This window comes from Bombus vosnesenskii, unplaced genomic scaffold (assembly GCF_011952255.1).
Source record: "Bombus vosnesenskii isolate JDL3184/JDL3185 unplaced genomic scaffold, Bvos_JDL3184-5_v1.1 scf7180000013306, whole genome shotgun sequence".
Lineage (NCBI taxonomy): Eukaryota > Metazoa > Arthropoda > Insecta > Hymenoptera > Apidae > Bombus > Bombus vosnesenskii.
In genome coordinates, this window is record NW_022882955.1 from 83,987 (window position 1) to 103,996 (window position 20,010).

The following is a 20,010-nucleotide window of genomic DNA, read 5'->3' on the forward strand; positions in this document are numbered from 1 at the left end:
ATAAGATTGCGGAAGGAAAACGCGTGGGTAGGAAAAATGGGTAACAGGCGTGAACATCATCGACGCGGCGACGAGTTTGCATCGTCTAATAGGAAATCACGGTACATTGCCTCCGCTCGCCTGTGTCATTCATCTAGCCAGCTTGGCCTATTTCCCTATTTTCCACCCTTTTAGTTCCCGCTTTGTCTCCGCGCATCAGTTTTCGCGTTTCGTTGCCAGGAGTTCCATGCTTTATTGTCTACTTTACAGCTCTTTTTAGACCAGACTACTATTATATATATATTTCCATAGCTAACACCGAAACCTCGGATAAGATCATCTTTCTGTTGCATATATTTGAACAGAGCTACTGACGAATTGTCAAAACAAATTATACTATTTGTAACATAAAAAATTATAAAAAATTTAGAATTTAAAAAAGTTAAAAAAAAGTTACAGATTAAAAAGTTTCTTTTTCCTATAAAAATTGAAGCATCTCAAGAATAGTTACAGAAATCAATTACGCAATATAAAGATTTAAAATCATGAAATCCGTAGAAAATTTAAAGTAGTTGAAAGATACGTTTCTAATTAATATTTAATTATTATTCGATTGGGATTGGTTGAATTATTTCGAATCTCACGGCTGGTGTCGTCAAGACCTGGCTAAAGCAATGATTCACACAGATAAAACAAAGAGTTTTCTCATAAAGTAAGTATGATATCTGGGTCGCGACATTAGAGCAACGATCGATCGGACTCGATGGAAATAATTCAATGATCGAACATTGTTCGGTTCACTTGGCTGTCTATAGCTTATATTACGAGCCGCTTCTCCGTTCAGCCATCGATTTATGTCTGTCTGCATCGTACATAAGAAAACGGTCGCGCTGTTCCATCGTCCAACAGACATTTTTAATCCATTTTTAATAAGTAATCCGGGTATCATTGTCTCGTCCATCTGTTCATCGTGAGCAGCTGTGATAAGTTTAGACTTGAACGATCGATGGCCCACGTATTATACTGTCTCTTCTTTAAAAGATCGAATCGAGACGATTGCTCGTGTGGCATCTTGTCATCTTGCAACGAGATCAGTAAGGAATTAATAACATTCAAAGTTCTACTTTCTTTTTAGTAAGAAAAGATAGCGAGATACTTAATCGTAATAAAAATATTTAATAAGACAGAAAGATAATGTGATACATTTGTTGACCCTTAACTATTTCTGTAGTATATCCTAGTTAGATTTTGTATGTTCAAGTTTTATAATAAATAGAGAAAAACAAAAGGTTTTTAAGGATGTAAATTTTAATATAATTTTATAAACATTTACTGCTCAACACAATTAGAGACTTTTTCTTTCTCTGTTTTCGTCCATAGTAACTACTCTCCTCTTATTTTGAACGTTTTATATTGACACATTTTCTAAAATTTATATAACTCTAAGGGGTTGCACATACGAGATTGATTAAAATTCTATGAAAACGTTTAAATTATCCATATGTAAAAATTCCATTGATAGGTGTACTTTTAATAGGTAGTATGATATGAATAATTATCCTCGGTCCAGTTGCGGTTTAATTATCGCCAATTAAATCTTGTCGTACCTGTCCGCTACAAAAGCAAATGCTTCATTAATTCATTCAGAACCAACGTTGCGTTAACATAATATTCACAATTTTTTTTCAGTCAGGTTGTATCAACGAATTTTGCCTTCTAACATCGTAATTATAAAAGAAAATCTCATTGATCTACTTAATATTCTTATCATCGTTATTTCTTCATTCGCCTAGTTTCTACGATCTTACGAAGTTCCAAGAAATTAGCAAATAAATTACCTAAATTACATAAAAATTCGGCCGATCTTGAAAGTGAGCAAAAGAACGGAAACTAATGGTGCAAGATTATAGCAGGTGGACTCGTCTATCGAGAGTAATAAAAGGCACGCGACGCGGCGTTACATAAAGGTTAGGTAACCGTTCAAAATTCACCAGGCGATGACTCAACGATGAGCCAACAGAAAAACTAATTCCGTTCCGAGATAACATTTCGGGCCGGGGAGATTAATCATCTTCGTGACATAAATCAGGTAAAATATATATTCGCGATGGTTCCATTGGCTATGACGGAGGAGGGATGAAAAGAGATGGAGACGAAAGAGGAAAGGTCGTCGTGGTGTTCGTCTTTTGCGAGCAGCGAGAGGAGAGAACGGACGAGCGAGCGCCAGTTATAATATATATAAGTGGTCTAGACAGGCCAGACGGATGCATCATCGCCATCATCGTCGAGCGAGAAAGCGAAACTCGAGTCGAGCCGTTTTGCTCCTGAACGTCTCGCGAGCTCGTCAATCGAGTAACGAGCGCTCATTTTACGCGCACGATAACGCGTCTGTCGCTCGATCATGATCCGTTCTCGTCTTTCCTCCGACGATCCTCCCTGTATACCTCCTTTTCGCGAATTTCTACTACCATCTTCGTCCTTTTCTTGCTTCCTTCGAGGAATCGAGTACGAGACACGTTGGCGAGAATGGTACAAGCAGAAAATTTCCATAGTAGAAATTCTTGTTGTTAAATGTTGGCTAAAGTACCGCAAGAATGTGATATTTTTAATAGTTTGGGAAAGAGATCGTGTGAATTAAATATTTTTAGAATGTTTTCTGTATAAATAGCTGGGGAACAGGATGATGCGTTGAGGTTTCGATAGAGCGAGGATTCACAGTCCTATTCCCTTTTATATAAGATCGATGTTGCATATCTATTAGTAGAGTAGTAAATAAGTAACTGCTAAAAATCTTGGTGGTGAAATAGTCTATAAAGATAATTGCAACTAAAAATAATTACGACTCGCAGGGAACACCGTGCAACCCCTTTGATGCTCTTCCTTGATGATCGGTGAACTACAGTTGGAGAATCTGAATGGCGCTTTTATTTTCTTGGAAAGTTTAATCACCTAAGAAATTTCTGTATCATGTTGTAATTAACGATTTTGAAGAGTTGGTTACAAGTTTTTTCTTATGTATTACGTTTACGTAAGTCTAATTTTACACCGATTGGAAATTAATTCAATGTATGCTTTGAAAAAATTGATCAGTAATTAAAGCGGTATTTTTGCGGTAAGAAAATCGTAAAAATCAATACAGCGACTGAGTATTAATCAAAGCCGTGTTAATTATTATATTTCACTATACCTTAGTTTACCGTTTCTTTAATGAGTTATTTCTGCGACTTGGTGAATTCCACGTAGGCGAAAGTAAGAACACTCGACTCTGTTAAAGCCTAAAAACCATTCGTCTGTATTGCATTTTGCAGCTGCTTCAAACTTATAAACGAGGTTCTTTTAAGTTACAGCGAGTAGGCAAAGAAACTTTATGAAATGGATCTTGAGATTTTTCGAGGCGCTTGACTTTCTGTGAAACGACTCCGAAATTCCTTGTAATTTCTAGTGGTTAATATTTAATAAGATAAATTCAATTCCCATCGTTCTACTAAACCTTTCCCTTTAGCGATTTTTAATTATTACTCCTTGATTCGCTTATATAGTCGCTGTATAAATAGAAATCATAAATTCAATACAATTATACAAAAATTCTTATTATGTCTGTTTCATCAGATCAGTTTCCATTTCGAATACCAACCATTCTGAACCATCGTAAGAAATTTAACATGTCCCACTTTCTATCTAAAATTTTATCTATGTATATTCTCAATTAATAATTCGAAGCATTTAGAGCTAGTGACTACTGTAAGAAAATAAAATTTTATTTCTCAGAAAAATGTATGAAAATGTTTGTCCCGACTAGAAAGGCGATAGATGCTCCTTTTAATGAAACTGTATATATAGCAAATTTATCTTTATCTCTCTTGTTTATATTGCATCTCAAACTGACAAATTTTCCTCTGATACTTTTATCGTCTTTCTCTGGTCTTATTTTTCAATTTTATTATCATTTCATTCGTCTCCGGCTTTGAGGCACTTTTCTTAGATATTTTTATCTTCAGCCAGATCGGACTTTGTTTTCGTGCTGAAATCCTTTCGTCGTATTTTCTTTCTACGCTCTTTCCATTCTTTCATTTTCGTCTCTTTTCCTTTCAACCAAGTAAGTCAAGTGTCGACGAAGCTAGATAGGGCCTCATTTACAAGCCAGACGGGGGAGGCCACTTGCCCTAAATACGCGTCAAGAGAGGGTATTCTGCCCAGTGGTTGCGACTCGAAACTTAAAATAACCCTTCCCTCGATAACACCCGTCGCTGAATAATCTTTCGTTTCTCCGTTCTTCGATCTCGTTTCTTCTTTACATTTATACTACAGAGATGACGCGAATAAAGCATAGCAAACAATCTACAATTAAGTAAATAGTCAGTTGTGTTTGGTACTTAAATAAGTAGTAGAATTAACCTCTATGGTTTGATTAAATTTTACTTTCTTTCTAAACATTTTATGATACACATATCGTAGACGGAAATTCAATGAACGTGGTGATATTTTGCATCACATAGAGGCTGTCCTTGTATCTTTAATATTAAAAAAATAGCCAGCAACTACAGTTAAACTACGGTAAATAATCTATAGTATCCAACCGTAACGTCCGCTTGCTATAATTAAACGATAGGATAAGGAAGAAGAAAAAAATAAAAACGCATTTATGTAAAACAGCGTATGAAACATTATGTGGGAACAATTATCTGCTTATCTCGTATTCATTTATGTTGTTTGCTTGCAGGTACCTTTGACGAATAATCCGAGCAAAACCGGTCTCGGCGCGACCAGCGAATTTCCTACAATCGAGCTAGATTCTACGACGGAAAAGAAGCAGGCGCTGTGGCGAAAGACCCAGCAACGTTACAAAGAAATAACCGACCATGCGAAATAATTGCACCGTGAACGTTTGTCGGGAAAAACGCTTGATTTGCATTGCACGCGCTTTTTCATCGTCTGTCACGGTAAGCGAAGACAATTACGTTCGACCGTAAAAATTCTCATCACCGTCATGTGAAACACGGAATTCCGAAAAATTCTAACGCTCATTGCTAGACGATTTTTGAATCGTATATACATAGAAACAAAAATAGAAACAAAAATAGAAAATCGAGTGGAAAATAGAAACAAAAGTGTAAAGTATAAATAAGAATATGTTAAGTTGTTAATGTTACATATGAATTTCTCATACATCGATTTATAATTTTTCTCTAGTATGAATTACAAATATTTTTGTAATAAAGAATATATCTCCTAATATGTTTGCGTGTGTTATGAGTTAGTGGTTATTGAAATATTATTAAAAATTGTCATGTTCCTGTTAGAATATGAGAAAATGATCTCAATTTAAGGATTAATATATATAACAAGAATTATCAATTGTATTGGTTTTTCTATTTATTGATATCCGCTCCGTTATTATTATATCTTTCTAATTAGACGACATACTTATTATTTCATATCTTCTAATCCTCTATCCTAATTTACTTTTTCATGATACTCCTTATTCTTCTCTTTTTGCAACAAATACGATAGCTACATGTATCTTATATTCCCGTATCTGAATCCACCCTTTTTCTTTTCACGAACAATTTTTATTCATGCAATTGTGCAATCACCGCTTCAGTTTTATTACATTGAAACTGGAAATCTCGTTACAACGATAAGGAAATTTCAAAGAGTTTCGTATACGATACATAATATATCTGTTCTAAAAAAATTTCTATGCTAAGTATCCGAATACTTTCGTAAGCCACTGTATGAACAATTTTAACGATTCAAAGTTTCCGTCAATCACACAACGGTCCTATTTTTTACCATCATTAAGCTGCTAATATCACCATGAAAAGTAACGATGGAAACGATGGGGAACAGAGGAAATAATTGCATCTCGCATCGAAAACGCGTACGGATTCGTTGCAATTGAAGCAAAGAGAGTCTTAGACCGTTCATTTCATCCAAGACACGGTTCGTTTCTCTGGACACTCCGGTGCACCGGCGATATTTATAAAGCAAACTTCACGGTGCAAAGACCTCGGCGCAAGTGTACCGAGCCGAGCCGTAAGTTTAGGCCAAGCCCTTAACTCCTTCGGCACATCGTGCGGTTTTCATAATAAACTACTTCCAGCGACGCTCGATCTCCATTATTTTTACGGCGCGCCTCGTGGCCACGACGTTTGTCACGATTTCCAGGCGGTTCGCGACCGGAACCACGACGCTTGCAACTCTGTTTTCTGATCGGTCTATTAAAATTTCTGCATGATTTAAACGCGTTCCCTATACGTGTTTCTAACGGTTTTTTTTTGTTACGAGTTTTGCCACACGACACTTATTTCTTCGATATATTTGAATTAACATATTCGCGATCAATTTCACAAATAGTCGTCTACATGTAAATAAGGAAATGGTTAAGTTTCATTCATTTTTATTGTATCTTGTTATTTCTATGGAAATGGAAAGACTCGAGATTCAGATTCAGAAAATCGCATGGAATGCGATGTACAATAAGTTTTTACGTTTACTGTTTCAATTAATAGAAAATATTAGATGAACAGAAATTTTAATTATTAAATTGGACACGTATCGTATGTTTCCTTCTTATCCCAAATACGTGTTATTAAATATGATGAACTTTACGGTGCACTTACACACAGTTCTTTATAGTCTTCAATGAGAGACATTTGTCAAACAGTTTATGTTTCTACATGATTGTATTTAATAAGTTGAATTACTATCTGAAGTTAAGGAAAGTTCAACAGGAAGATCAGTGGAAGGTTCGGTAGAACAACGAGACTGCGGCTCTGTTGCGAAGACAGTAAGACGTCATTCGTTTTATGTTATTCACTTTGTGTCGCTCGTTTTGATCGTTTTGCGGTGCTATTGTTGTCTGCCTCCATCAGTAGACGGACATTCATATTCGTTAGAAGTATTTACGGTGACTCGTTTGATTTAAGTATATCGATGATTATTTTAACATTGTTTGACTTCATAAATTTTGTCTATTGCAGCATTTCTATTACTGTTCTATCGCCTTTCATCAATATATATCGTTATAAATCAGCTATTTTCTCTCTGAAATAAATACGAAGTGCTTACACCAGGAGAACTAAAACTTTGAAAATGATTGCAATTGTTACCCAACAAAAATCTAATGTTCGTTCCAAAACATGTTTCATATTTAATTATAAAGCCAAATGAAAGAACAGTTCTCTGCTATTAGATGCATTAAGTTTTAAAATTCAAGAAACGTACGACATCATTTTTCTCTCTATGATTTTCATCCATCGCGTGTCTCTGTTTCACGCAATTCAACCAAATGTTCATTTCTCCTCTTCTTCGAATTATACTCTCCTCTTCGACCGTAGCTTTATCTCGAATTAACGAACGCAACGTCATGTTGCGACCATTTTCACAGAGACGCTCGTAAACGGGTTCAACCATGAGCAGAGGGACGTCGTAAAACACGGAGACAAGTGGCAGGAAACATGGCGGTGACAAGCGAAGACAACGAATTAGTCTCTTTAATTATCGAACTCGACACGACTTCACGCTTATATTCGTCCTTTTTGCTAAAATAGTTTCCGCTAAGACACGGGACAGTTGGTTATCGATGGAGAGGATCAGCAGCCCGGATTAGGGGAGAACTTACGAGCACGTGAAAGTGCATCTTATACATCTTACGCGAGACATGCTTGTTCAGATTATTTCTTGCAGTCCACGTCGCTTTAGACTCTAAACAAAGAATGACAAGCATATGTGTTTCGCTAGTTGTGAATTCTTCGTTTTATTTCTCAGAAACTGCTCTTCAGCCCTCTAATTGCATCGTGCTTTTCTACGAGCTTTCATATGTTTTCTTGCACTGAAACGAGCCACGTGATTCCTTCGTGAGATTAGACGAGATACAAAGTGAACGTTGTTAACCCTTTTACGGTCCAAGTCGCATTCGATGTTTTATCCCAATTGATTCGTTCTCGATGAGTCACTTTTAATGTACTCGGATTTTCATGGATTCGTAAATAGCGATATCTGTGTTAGCGTATCAACAGGAATTTGTTAATTGCTCGATAGGGACGAAAAAGAAGAAATTTTTTAAATTATATTAGAATATCGAGTTGTTTGCTAGCGTTCGCTAGTCTGACATTCCTTGCAATATTCCCGATTTACGAGAGAAAATGAAACAAAGAATAATAGGTATATTTTGCCGATTAAATGAAATCTTAGTGGAACAAATGTTTCCTACATATATTGATAGTGGAAGATCAGCGATTCATTCAGAAGAGCATGGCAAAGAACCGCAAGGGGTTAATAGTCCTTCAGCTGGGTGTTTAAATAATTTACAGATATAGGACATGGTTGGTTCGATCGTTAGACTGGCAATTAGCGAGGAAGAATTCATTGCTGGCCTGGATAGCTCAATTGGTTAGATCGATCATTGGACCATAAAAGATCTCTGCTCGTGTCCTGCTTCGGTAAATCTAATCGGTCGATTCTATCCGTTTCTATAATTTTAAATAATGATTTTTCATTCCTGTGATTCAATTATTAACGCCGAATATTTTTTCGGTGTTGCTTGGTTCTGGCGAAGTGTGTATATTAAAAATAGTATTTTTCAACATTAGACTAAGGTTGAAAGAAATTATCGATGGCCTGGATAGCTCAATTGGTTAAAACAGTCGATCGTTGAAGAAAGGTCCGGAGTCAAGTCTTGGTTGAACTGATTCAGCAAATCCAATCAGTTGATTCTTTCCCTGCTTACAATGTTCAAAGGTCTAAAGTCGAATTAATTCAGTTCATAATGGCGATTATCAAACCATAAAAATGATTGCAATTTCGTTTACAACGTAGAAATATAGTTGGATACTTATATAGTAATACTAATACGGTGTATTCGTGTTTCTACTTTCCTCCATTTAAATAGTTTTCCAATAACAGCAGTTCTTCGTATCACAAGTTTCTTATTATAAACTTATATTAAATTTATGTTTAAATGTAACTTTACAGTACAGTTTAATTTATGTTTAACAAATTTTAGAACGCGTTCTTTAAGTCAAATGAGTAAGCTTTTTATTCGTTTAATTAGAGTTTCAGTGGTTAGAAGGGGTTGTAATTAAGGAATCGAGTTTCTTCGAGTGAAGGCAAACCACCGTAATAATTAGATCTATGCAAGCAATAAGCACGAACTGTTTCGTGAAATGAAGTTCTACGGAAGACAGTTCGAGCAACTGGACTTGATCGTATTTCTCCTGGTCACACACATGTACACACTCGCCTTTTCCGGTTTTCTGGTTATTCAGTGATTCATGGTTGTGAATAAGGATATATGTTTCGAGCTTACGGCTATTAGGATGATTACATATGACAAGCAAGGAATCGAGTTTACCTAGAACTCATGTTTGATTTGAGAAAAAATGTATTTCATTAAAAAATATATCTACACGTTACCTTACGTTATATCAATATTTTATTTCACAAATAAGATTGGCATGGTAAAATAATAGAATTTCTGTAAATTATAATAATTATTTAAAATACTTACTAGTACTTATTAGATTTTTAAGATGTCTGTTCTTCCAACCCTGGAATATTATAGCTAGAATTTTCCTTATTTACGTATCTACTGTACGATTGCGCCATTTATCACATGATTTTAACGTATCTCGAACATATAAGCTTATCTTATATAAGCTTAAAATAGTAGCTAATTATATGATTGTAAATTCAAAATTGATCCTCGATAGTTAATACAATTCGTACACTCTCTTGGAATACGTACCATACTGACACGTATAAGCCTTAAATGCTTCGCATTTTTTAAAACTCAAAATATGCCGTGCTCTTTGAACTAAGAAGTCACTTAAAACCAATCGATTATTCCCAACATTGTAAATCCCGTGAACACCATGTAACCGCGGGACAGCAACGAGAACATCCGGACAACGACGGAAAATAGAGGAAGCACTGTCACGTATACAGGGTGTTTGGTCAAAACTATGTATATTTTACCAAATAAAATTCTAGGATTTTAAGAAATAGTATTTCATACATATAAAATAGCAAGAATTTGCAATATTGGATATTTTACTATTACATATATAATTTAATTATTACGTCGTAATTAATCAGACTTCTCTTTCTAGAACTTCTACTCGACTAAAGACATTTCAAATTCTAAATAATAATTTCTCACTCGGCTAAAATATTCAATCAAATTCACGATATATTACCTCTCTGCTAAAAACCTGTTTCTCTCAAAGATTCTAAAATTCTTATCAAAATCTATGATTGCAATAATAACCATTTCCATCTACACAAACTAATAAAGAGAATCCAAACGAATAAGTGAGAAGATAGGACGCAACGTTTAATCAAACGTGCCGTGCGCTTTTGGCGTTAAATTAACGTCGCAAATCGTCTCAACGTACCATAACATCAACTTCTCCGTTGCTCGTACTTTCCTCTCGTTCGTATCATCTAAATCCTATAACCGTTGCGTGACGTTACGTTTCCACCGATTCCAAGAACGGAAGAAACATTTCAATTTAATAAAGCTGGCAATAATGCGGGGGCGGTGGATTTGAGGCTTAAGCTAACTGGCGCATAGAAGCTCGTAAGAGTGAATTACCGGCGCTCGTGATTTATTGGAGGATCCACGTACAGACGGTTGTATTAATCGAAATCCCGTTCGCGCGAACCTGTCACCAGCCAACCCCTCGCCGCGTCACATCTTTTCCATGGAAGCTCCCGCGAATTTACGAGGTGCACACAGGCCCACAAATCTGCGGTAATAACCGTGCGTACGCATCAGCCGCGTATATCCATCAGTCGCTCGATACAGTGTCTTGATAAGTTGATGGCTCACGCGTTGCTCGTGTTGCTCGTCGGAGCAACAGCCGACTTTTCGGCCAACTACGAGCGTGTAATACGCGCTTCCGTGTATCGACAGGGCCTAAGGGCTAACGTTTTCACGTAATATTCAAAATTATGGTTGCTGTTATCGTTATGATATCAGGCTATATTCTTCTTTGTGCATATTCTTATTTATCATAGTTTATTATATTGCAGCGTCTTATTTTAGTTTTCTGGCGTTTAAAGTTATGTTTCACAGCATTGAAAATAATTTCAAAATTCTATCGTCCTCATAACTAATCGTAAAATTCTTTTGACCAAATTTCTCGTTAGTCTGAAGTAGCTCGTAGTTCGATGATCTGTGAATAATAATCGACTTGATAACGTTGTCGATGTTATAATCGACGTAAGTATATTCCTCTTGAGAAAACAGTTTTTAAGTTGCTAATCTTAACACGTAAAGGAGATACTTGACAAAAAGGAATTGAATCGTGCCACTGAAATAGTTTTAGATACGTATTATGAAATTTTCTATCGTTAGGAAGGATATTAACGAATGTTTTATGCCCTAAATACGTACTTTACTTTATAGTTAAATGTTATAGCTTAAATGTTATATTGGTCTATAATTAAATATATTTGCAATGCAAATATCGTATCGAAACGTAAGCGTAACTTGCACGAATTGACGTAATACTCCATCGATATGGCTGTGCCTTATAAAATTGTTAGTAAGGTCTACCCCATAATCTTTCAATATCGAAAAATACGTGGTTCGTGTTGACAGACGTGTAGCTTGTTTCAAGTATGTTATGCAATCCTTGATTATTATGCATGGAGTTTTTTTCATTAGGTAATAAAGTTTTATTATAAAACGGGTGATTTATTCTGCTCTAGATAATGATTAAGCGCCATATTCTTTGAGGATAATTCCCAAGGCAATACCATAATTTGTGAGAGCGTATAGTATACGCGAGAATATTACTGGGTGCCTGATAATAGCATATCTACCTAGGATAATGCGAATTAAACCGTGTTACCGCTTACTCATTTTCAAGTGGAAAAATTGAGAGGTAATTGCAGTCTGTCGAAGAATTCTTTTGTGCGTGGTCTCTTTCCATTCATGCGAAATTGTAAATCATATGTAATGTAATCATCGTAACGTTATATACAATTGTGGAATATCGCAACCTTTTCTATTTCAGACAATCGGAAATTGAAATTTTCTTTGGATGGTGTTCATAAATGTCCTCTTTACGTTACTCTGAGACAATTTTTAGGTTTCTCAACATTTTTATCTCAAGATAACTCCTATTTCATTGTCTCTTCTCGCTATAATCTTCTAAAACGGAAAAGATACTATCTCCATTTTTATAGGAAATATAAGTAAGAATTCTAAATGTTTGTCTTGTGAGTATACAAATTAACAAGGAATGAAAAGAGCGATTTGAAGATGAATTTCGAATGACTCTTTTTACGAGCGGTTGTCCTTTTTTATTCTCGAAATTCCAGAGTTACATAGCCGTCGATTCGCATTTCTCAGTACAAAGTCGTAAATTCGCCCGAAAATAAGCCGGGAACCAATTATTCGAGGAGAAAAAAATATGTTTATGGAACGATTTCTCGAAACGTATTAACGGGTGACGAATACAAATTGCCGTTTTATCATTCGTCACCGCGGCGCGAGCTCTTATTTTATTGCTCCGATATTATTTTTATGTTTCGAGATTACCTTGTAATTGGCCGTGAATCCGTTCGATTCGTTCTATTTTATCATATTCGACGACTACGTATAACAGTTTCGTCGAACGAACGAGATGAAACGTAAATTTAAGACGATGTTTTTCGAGCAGTATATATTTTATACTTACTGTCGCAAGTTTAGTGTTCTACCACTAGAAGTTCTCTAAAATATACGTTTTGAGACCCTAAACTCTAGAGAGCACTGTCAGGTAAACTTAAGGCTGGAGTACTTGGTCGAGAAGCGCATAAGAGCAATTTCACGACGTAAAGCAGAAAATCTTGTATATTTTACTCTCTTTTAGACGTGCCCTCCGGATAATTTGGCAGAAAAAACGGAATACTTTATAAAATACTTTAAGAGCATCTTGCGTGACATTCGCGTAACAAGCGTACAGGATAGAGTATATGATTAATGCGTGTAAATACATAAAATAAACGCGACTATCTTCTTCATAAAAGGTTATTTTGCTAAAAATGTTCGTTTCTTAATTCTAATTGAAATTCTTTTTGCAAACAAGTAAATTATAGAAACTCAAAAAATTACTCGATCAGGATTATTACTAAATATTATAATAGTACAAATATTATAAAAAACATTAAAAATATCTTCTATACCAATTGTATATCTACTTCTTATTCTATACTAGTACCACTAGTATAGAAGATTTTTTAAGAGTTATACTGTACCAAAAATACGAAATGTAGTAGCGACTCGAATATTCAAATACCAATTTTAACATTATTTTAAAAATAAAAATACACATTTTCCCACAAAACATTTTGTATTCCACTTAATGATTGCATTACCAATATCGTAATCTGTTCAAAAACACCTCCATAGGAAAAGGAAACTGAAGGAACAAAACGCGATTACACCAAACTATCGTATCTTTTGCATAAAATAATCTCTAAATAAACTTCGTCGGACGTAGCAAACGACATACGCTGCGTGAAAAAAAAAGATGATCCCATAATCGATGGATGGAAGTGTAGCATTGGTACGCACCGTATCGGGAAGATGACGATCGATGATAAAGTCCAACAATCGTTCGCGGGATCGTTAGCATCCGCGATACACAGACAGGAACGATCGAATTCTTCAGCGAGGAATTACGCGTCCACGGAGGAAGCGATTCTCGCTTGATAGAGTTCTTGATCTCTCTTCAACGCGATAGTTGACAACGTGCACGGGACAAGAAGTCCCGTGGATCCGCGACGGGATTTCGTAAAAACGTCTAAAGAACAACCACGAAGAAAGCGGAAATAAAGAGGTGGAAAAGCACAAGAGAGTGGAACGTGAAGGGAGAAACGAGTAGAGGAAGCAAAAAGAGAAACTTAGTCACGCATACAGAAAGAGAGTGAAAGGCATTGGTATCGTATCGGTGCATCCACGGGTAGAATGATATTTTCGATGTTTGTTAAAAGTAGAAGAAAAAGCACACGCGAACGGGACGTCTTAGGAATCTTCGAAAACGTCGCTGACTAATTTCCAAGCGGTGTTCCCTCTTCTTCACCCTCTCTCTTTAATTCTTTCTCTTTCCTCTTCTCTACGCCCTTCTTTTTCTTCCCCTCTCCCTCGTCTTTTTCTCTCCCGTTCTCCTCTTGCTCTCGTGCTCGCCGCGATAAAAAGTCAATTTTATACCGGTGGGTACCCGAAGCTAATAGCGTCTACCCGCGGGGCACCGCTCGAGTGGACGCCACGAAACTATGTTTCGACGGCCGTTCGCGGACTTTATGAGCCTTATAAAAATGGCACCACGCAACCGCGCCGCAGGAGCAGGACCACGAGAGAGAAAGGGGGATCCTGAAAGAGCGGCCCCGACGACGATTCGGGGATCTCGTGGAGGACGAGCCGCGTGACTCACGGGGACGACCGTCTCGAAGCAATCTCTCGTTCAAATAGAAATCGTAGCTTTCGAGGAATCCCGTCGTCTCCCTCGCCGCGTTTCTTCTTCTGTTCTATTTCTTCTTTCTTTTTTTTTATCCCGCGGTTTTCTTTTTTATTTTACTTAGCTTTCGACAAAATCCTTGTCCATGCATTGCGTGCTTCTCAGTTGATGGTATATGTCTGATCGGGATAGTTTACCGAGGCTTGGTAGCTGTTCGGCAACAATTTTATTCATTTATCAGATGTTTCTCTTCGATTAGCAGACACTTTTCCCAATTCAACGGAGATATCGAAAGATCATAAGCCAAATCCACGATAGAACTTGAGATTGATTATCTTTTTCGAATTTTTCGAAGGATCTGATGTAACAAATTACTAAATAGAATTTTATGAAATTACAACTGATAGCGTTAACGGTAGCTATAACGAGCCGACTCGTAACAAAGTAAACAGTAACATTGAAAATCGAAATCGTTCGCGAAATCGTTAAGGAAAATCAGTTCGTTCCGTCATAATTTCAACGAAAATTGCTGTACATCAGCTGGAACATTTCAGAGGAAGAATGGTTCTTGAACGAAACGCGAGTCGACGAATGATATTTTCCACTGTTTCGATCGGAAAGCGTGCCCGGTACTCGAACTTCTGCCGGTGACCAATGTGTAACTATAGCTTTGTACGAAGCAATGAAGGGGTTTCTAAGGAAAAAGGGAACGACAGAGGAAAAGAGAGAAAAAAATATACAGCGCGAGCTGAGAGAAAAAGAAGGAAAGGGTGAAACGAAGAGAAAGAGAAAGAGGAAGAAGACGAGTGACTTCGTGAAGTCACCTGCGTACACGTTCGTAGCAGGTACTCAAATTGCATGGCAACAGCACTCGCTCAATCACTTTCTCCCCTCTCTTTCCTTTCCTTCCCTCTTGTGGCATACCTGTCCTTTTTTCCCTCTCGTAAATTCTCCCCTCGAAAGGTTTCGTGGTACGTGCAGATGCGCGCCTACTCGTGAAATCAGTCAAGGTCCTCCTGCCAACGACGAGAAGAAAGCGCCCCTAACCATTCAGGAACGTACGCAAGGGGGATGCTTCCGGATGCTTTGACTTTCCACAAATCGCAATCGCGACTCACGCGTTTTTCCTTCTTTTTTTTTTGTCCCTCTTCTTTTCCGCGGGCAAGCTCGTGGGAATGTTAGTTTTTTCTACCCTGTCGCCGATGGACACAAGTTTAAATTGTTTCGAATCCTTTAGAGAAAAAGAATAAACGAACGATGTTAGGCGATAGCCTAATAGTTTCTGCAGATTTATTGGCTAATAATTATTCCTTTCTAAGCTCAGAAATGTCCTTATTCCGCGTACGAATATATTTTCTTCAACTTTTCATTGAGTTTCTTTGGATGTAGATTAGATTAAATGAATTTGTATTTGATTATTGTTATCTTCAGATTATGTAGCTATTAATAAATAAAATATGTGTCTAATCAACAGACAGAATCAAATATATAGTTGTGTTTGTTAAGCGATCAATTAATTTCTTCGTTGAATTACTGCGATCTTTGGTGAGTATAGAGAATCAAAGGCTTCGAGTTATTAGATTCATATCAAACGTATATTCAGCTTTGTTCAAATTATTTCTTTTTTTATTTCAAATAAAATAAGAGTAAAGAGCCCTCGTTGTAGTAGAACACGCAATTGTTGCAATTTCTTGGTGTAAATCGGTAATAATGTTGAGAATTGTGATTATTACAAATTATTACAAAAAATTTAATTACAACGTACATTCTAATATCTAACAATTTATTTATATTTTATTTTATCTAATCGTTACAATCTGTTAAAAATATCGTTACGAATAAAAAAGATTCGCAAACGTATTGTGTATAGATAAGACTTAAGAAGCTTAACATACATCGCTGTTATTCCTTACAAAACGAAAGTTAACCAAAGAAGCCACGAGAAAGAGATTTCAACTTATTTAACGAAGGGAAACTTCACCGAATGTATTATATCACCGAAGTACGGTTCATTGAAAACGCCAGCGCAGCTGAATAATTCAACGAGGTCAATCTTCTTAAAGGATTAGCGGGCTTAGGGTGGAGTAAGGGTGCAAAGAGCAACCGATTAATCGATTATCGAAGACAATAGCGTGGATAGACTTCGTCGACGATTTCCCTCGTTTTTCTTTCTTTCCTTCCTCTATCAGAAACGACACTCAAAAGGCTCCATATAAGAACAAAAAGACAAACAACGACTCTGAATTTGCAATATCCGTGCCTATATACTTATTACGATACATACGTATTATACATTTGTATTACAGTGTTTTATAATGTGCGAACGCGACAGAAAAAATTGTGACGAGTACTTTTTCTATTATCTTAATATCACGTTATGTATAAGATTTTAATATGGCTCAGAAGGGAAAACACGCGTTTGAGTTTTAAACTAAACGTGTATTGTATTATGTATTGTAGCAATTTCTCAATCGCTTTACGATTCAAAAAAACACTGTTCATCGTAATATCAAAACACTGAATGGCACTTATCTATCGAGAATACCAAAATATTGTTCGCCTTAAGGATTATACCTTTAGCTGATCTAACAATTTCCTTTTTTCATTTTTATATAAATATTCCATATTAGAAAATATTTCTTATTAGGTATAAAAGTGGCATTAAAATTGAAAAATACGCAGTGTGTTCCGCGTATCCTGTTTTCCCTATGATTTGCAAATATCTCAACATATGTTGGAAAATAAATATAAAATGAAATACACAGATAGGAAAATTTAATTAAAAAGGGCAGTACAAGTGTTGAAATGTAACCAAGAGGTGTCCTAATATCTGTGGTTGCCAATGTATATCACGGCGCGTTGCGAGTTCATTTCTGCGCCCGGAAATGCATAATTGAAAGGCGAGGAGAGCATCGTAAATAACCGCACTAATTGTTTCTAGCCTCGCCAATTTCCTGCCTTCTTGCACGTCCGTTCTCCCCGTTCACGTTTGGCCTGCTGCTCCTCTTTCCTTCGTTTCTGTCTTTTTTCCCTTCTCCCTTCCCTTTTTTCTTTTCCATCGTCTTCATCTTCTTCTTCTTCTTCCTCTTTTTCTTCTTCTTCTTCTTCTTCGTTGATGCTCGCAGCACGCCGAAGCCACTTCGCGTCGCTCGTGTCTCTTTTTCCCTGTGGCCTCTCTGCAAAGATTAGCCTCGACTCGTATCATGCTCGTTGTCATCGTCTCGTCGCGTCGTGAACGATCGTGTTTCCAAACGCTTCACGATGATTAGGGAGTCGTTCATTTACTCACCTTCTATCGTTTAGGTAGGTTTCATGACACTGTTATGGGAAATTTACGATGTGCTGATAACTAGTTTGGTTTGTTGAATTATGCGAGATGCTCTTGTTTATTGTACGAGTTACTTATTACAATATTGGGCATTAAATTTGAACGAAGATGAAAAAAAAAATATATATATAAACGGATTAATATCATCTTAGGTTCCTGATTAACATATATTATACGTTTACGTGTATTCAATGCGTTGCGAAGAGATACACTCGCGAGATCGAATGCTAATAAGCGATAAAAGTTGATTTTACATAGAAAGGATTACTTTTAGGAGCTATGTTAATTAGACATTTATTTGCTTCTCTCGTTGAATACTATAAGCTCTTGAATATTTTTTTTTTTTTTAAAGCATCCTGTCTAAAGAAACTACATCGCTTAATAGCCAAATTTTTCACTGTAGTCGTTCTAATCTATCAAAATATAAAAATAATTGTACTTATATTTTATTCGTACGATCTATCAAACAAGAATGTAAATTCTCCTCAATGACGAAATAAAAGAGATGTTTCGTCGCTTAACTATTTTATATTTGCGCTAACTTCTTCTCTAAATTTACGTGCAATAATTTACGATTATGAACGTTGCAACGTCGAAGAAACTTTAGATCATTCGAATTCTATCACGTCGAGCTTACAGCAATTCGAGAATGATTGATTTTCATCGCTACTTAGAGGGGTCAAGTCGGTGGTAACAAATGACCTTCGTTTGTTCACTGTCAGCAATTTTTCGGCCACCTTTTATTGCGTGCTCGGCATCTCGTCTGGCCTTGATGTCTGTCCTAGCTGAGAGCGGAAAAGGGTGGAGAGACGAATCTCGTGTTTTCCGTATTTTTCCAAAACATCCAGTCGACTGCTGATTACGATTCCACTTATATCGATGGTTTCCTCTTGCTCGATTCATCGGGATTCTTTCATGCCCTTTTACCAACGCGTTCATCATCGGACATTTAGAAAACGCAAGATTTTTATACTGTTTATATGATATCGATAAACTTTTGTTCAAGAAAATATACTTAAAATGTAGCGAAAGTTGATGAATATAAATGTGTGTATTATACTACACATATGTCATTAAAGTATGTTACTTTGTAATTACGTAATTTTACTGAAATTAGCTTGCTCGAAATTATTAGAAAAGGGACGTAATCGTTTGTAATATTCCATTTATAAAAACAATTTTAGAATAAAAGTCTAATGCTCGAGGTTTATACAATTTTATAAAGCTTTTATGCTGAAAACTTTCATTATTTTAATAACTTATGAAATCATTCGATATTATAATACTTTAACTAAGAAAATAATCTCTTCTTATTTCTAATCGACGGCTGAAACGCTGGTTGTAGCGGATCGACATTTGTTCAGCCGTGCCTTCTTTCGTGCCTAATGTAATTATTAAAGTTTCCTGGGATACTTGCGCTCGTTTGTATACAGACTGGTCGCCGGATGTCTAAGCTTCGCGAGACGAAACGTCGACGTAATTATAATGCGAATGTTCCGCCGCTCGAACAGATTCGAACTGTTTCTAAAACGCGTTCTACGTTCGATCTGCGAACAAACGTTGTCTCGGCTGTGCCCGTATTTCAGGAGAAGAAGAAGGATCGTTTAACGATCTTCCTGGGAAGATGCAGTGACAAGATGTCATTATTAGGTGAAGGTGAAAACGGAAATCAACGATTAAGAGTTGTTATATTGGAATCGAGCAACGGACCGCGTTTTTACGATCCATAAACAGTGTAATTGTAACTGGTTGGTCGGACAATTAGCGTCTGCGTCTGTAAAAAATTCGTGTCGTTTCCTGCAATTCGAAATCGTTTCTCTCCCTCCTTTTTTCTTCGTTCTTGAGTCTGCCAAATGATCGAACGGAATGATGTACGTAAATAATTTTCAAGGGCTATCTGTATTTTAAAGAAATAGATTGGGTACAGGATCTATGTTAAAGAGTTTAAGATATTTCACGGTATTTGACAGTTTTTTGGCCCGAGAGATATTTGATGACTTCTTAAACCAGTGTTCGAGGTAATCGAGTCGAAGGGGCAGAATTTGTCTAATAACGATAATTATTTCGTTAGAGAGTTTGGAAAATTTCATATTGTTTAAAAGTTTTCAGATATGCAAGGTGTTTTAAATATGGAGATGTTAATTTTCTCCTAATATGCAGTTTAAATGATCTATAATAGTCATATGACGAAGCTTCTCAATAATTTCGACAATTTCAATGAATTCAACCGAGAAAGGAAAATTAATGCGT

General features: G+C 36.4%; 1 protein-coding gene across 4 annotated transcripts in view; it reads left to right on the forward strand.

Moving 5' to 3' along the window:
- The window catches only part of LOC117234670 (angiogenic factor with G patch and FHA domains 1), a 77,612-nt gene that overhangs the window by 21,077 nt on the left and 36,525 nt on the right, over positions 1–20,010 (forward strand). For 3 of the 4 annotated variants that reach the window (XM_033496107.1, XM_033496106.1, XM_033496108.1), the window contains exon 9: positions 4,700–4,982. In XM_033496107.1, coding sequence (XP_033351998.1) covers positions 4,700–4,849 — 150 coding nt within the window. In that variant the 3' untranslated portion in view covers positions 4,850–4,982. Of the gene's footprint in view, positions 1–4,699; positions 4,983–20,010 lie in introns of those variants that run through there. The other variant, XR_004493559.1, reaches the window with a different exon arrangement.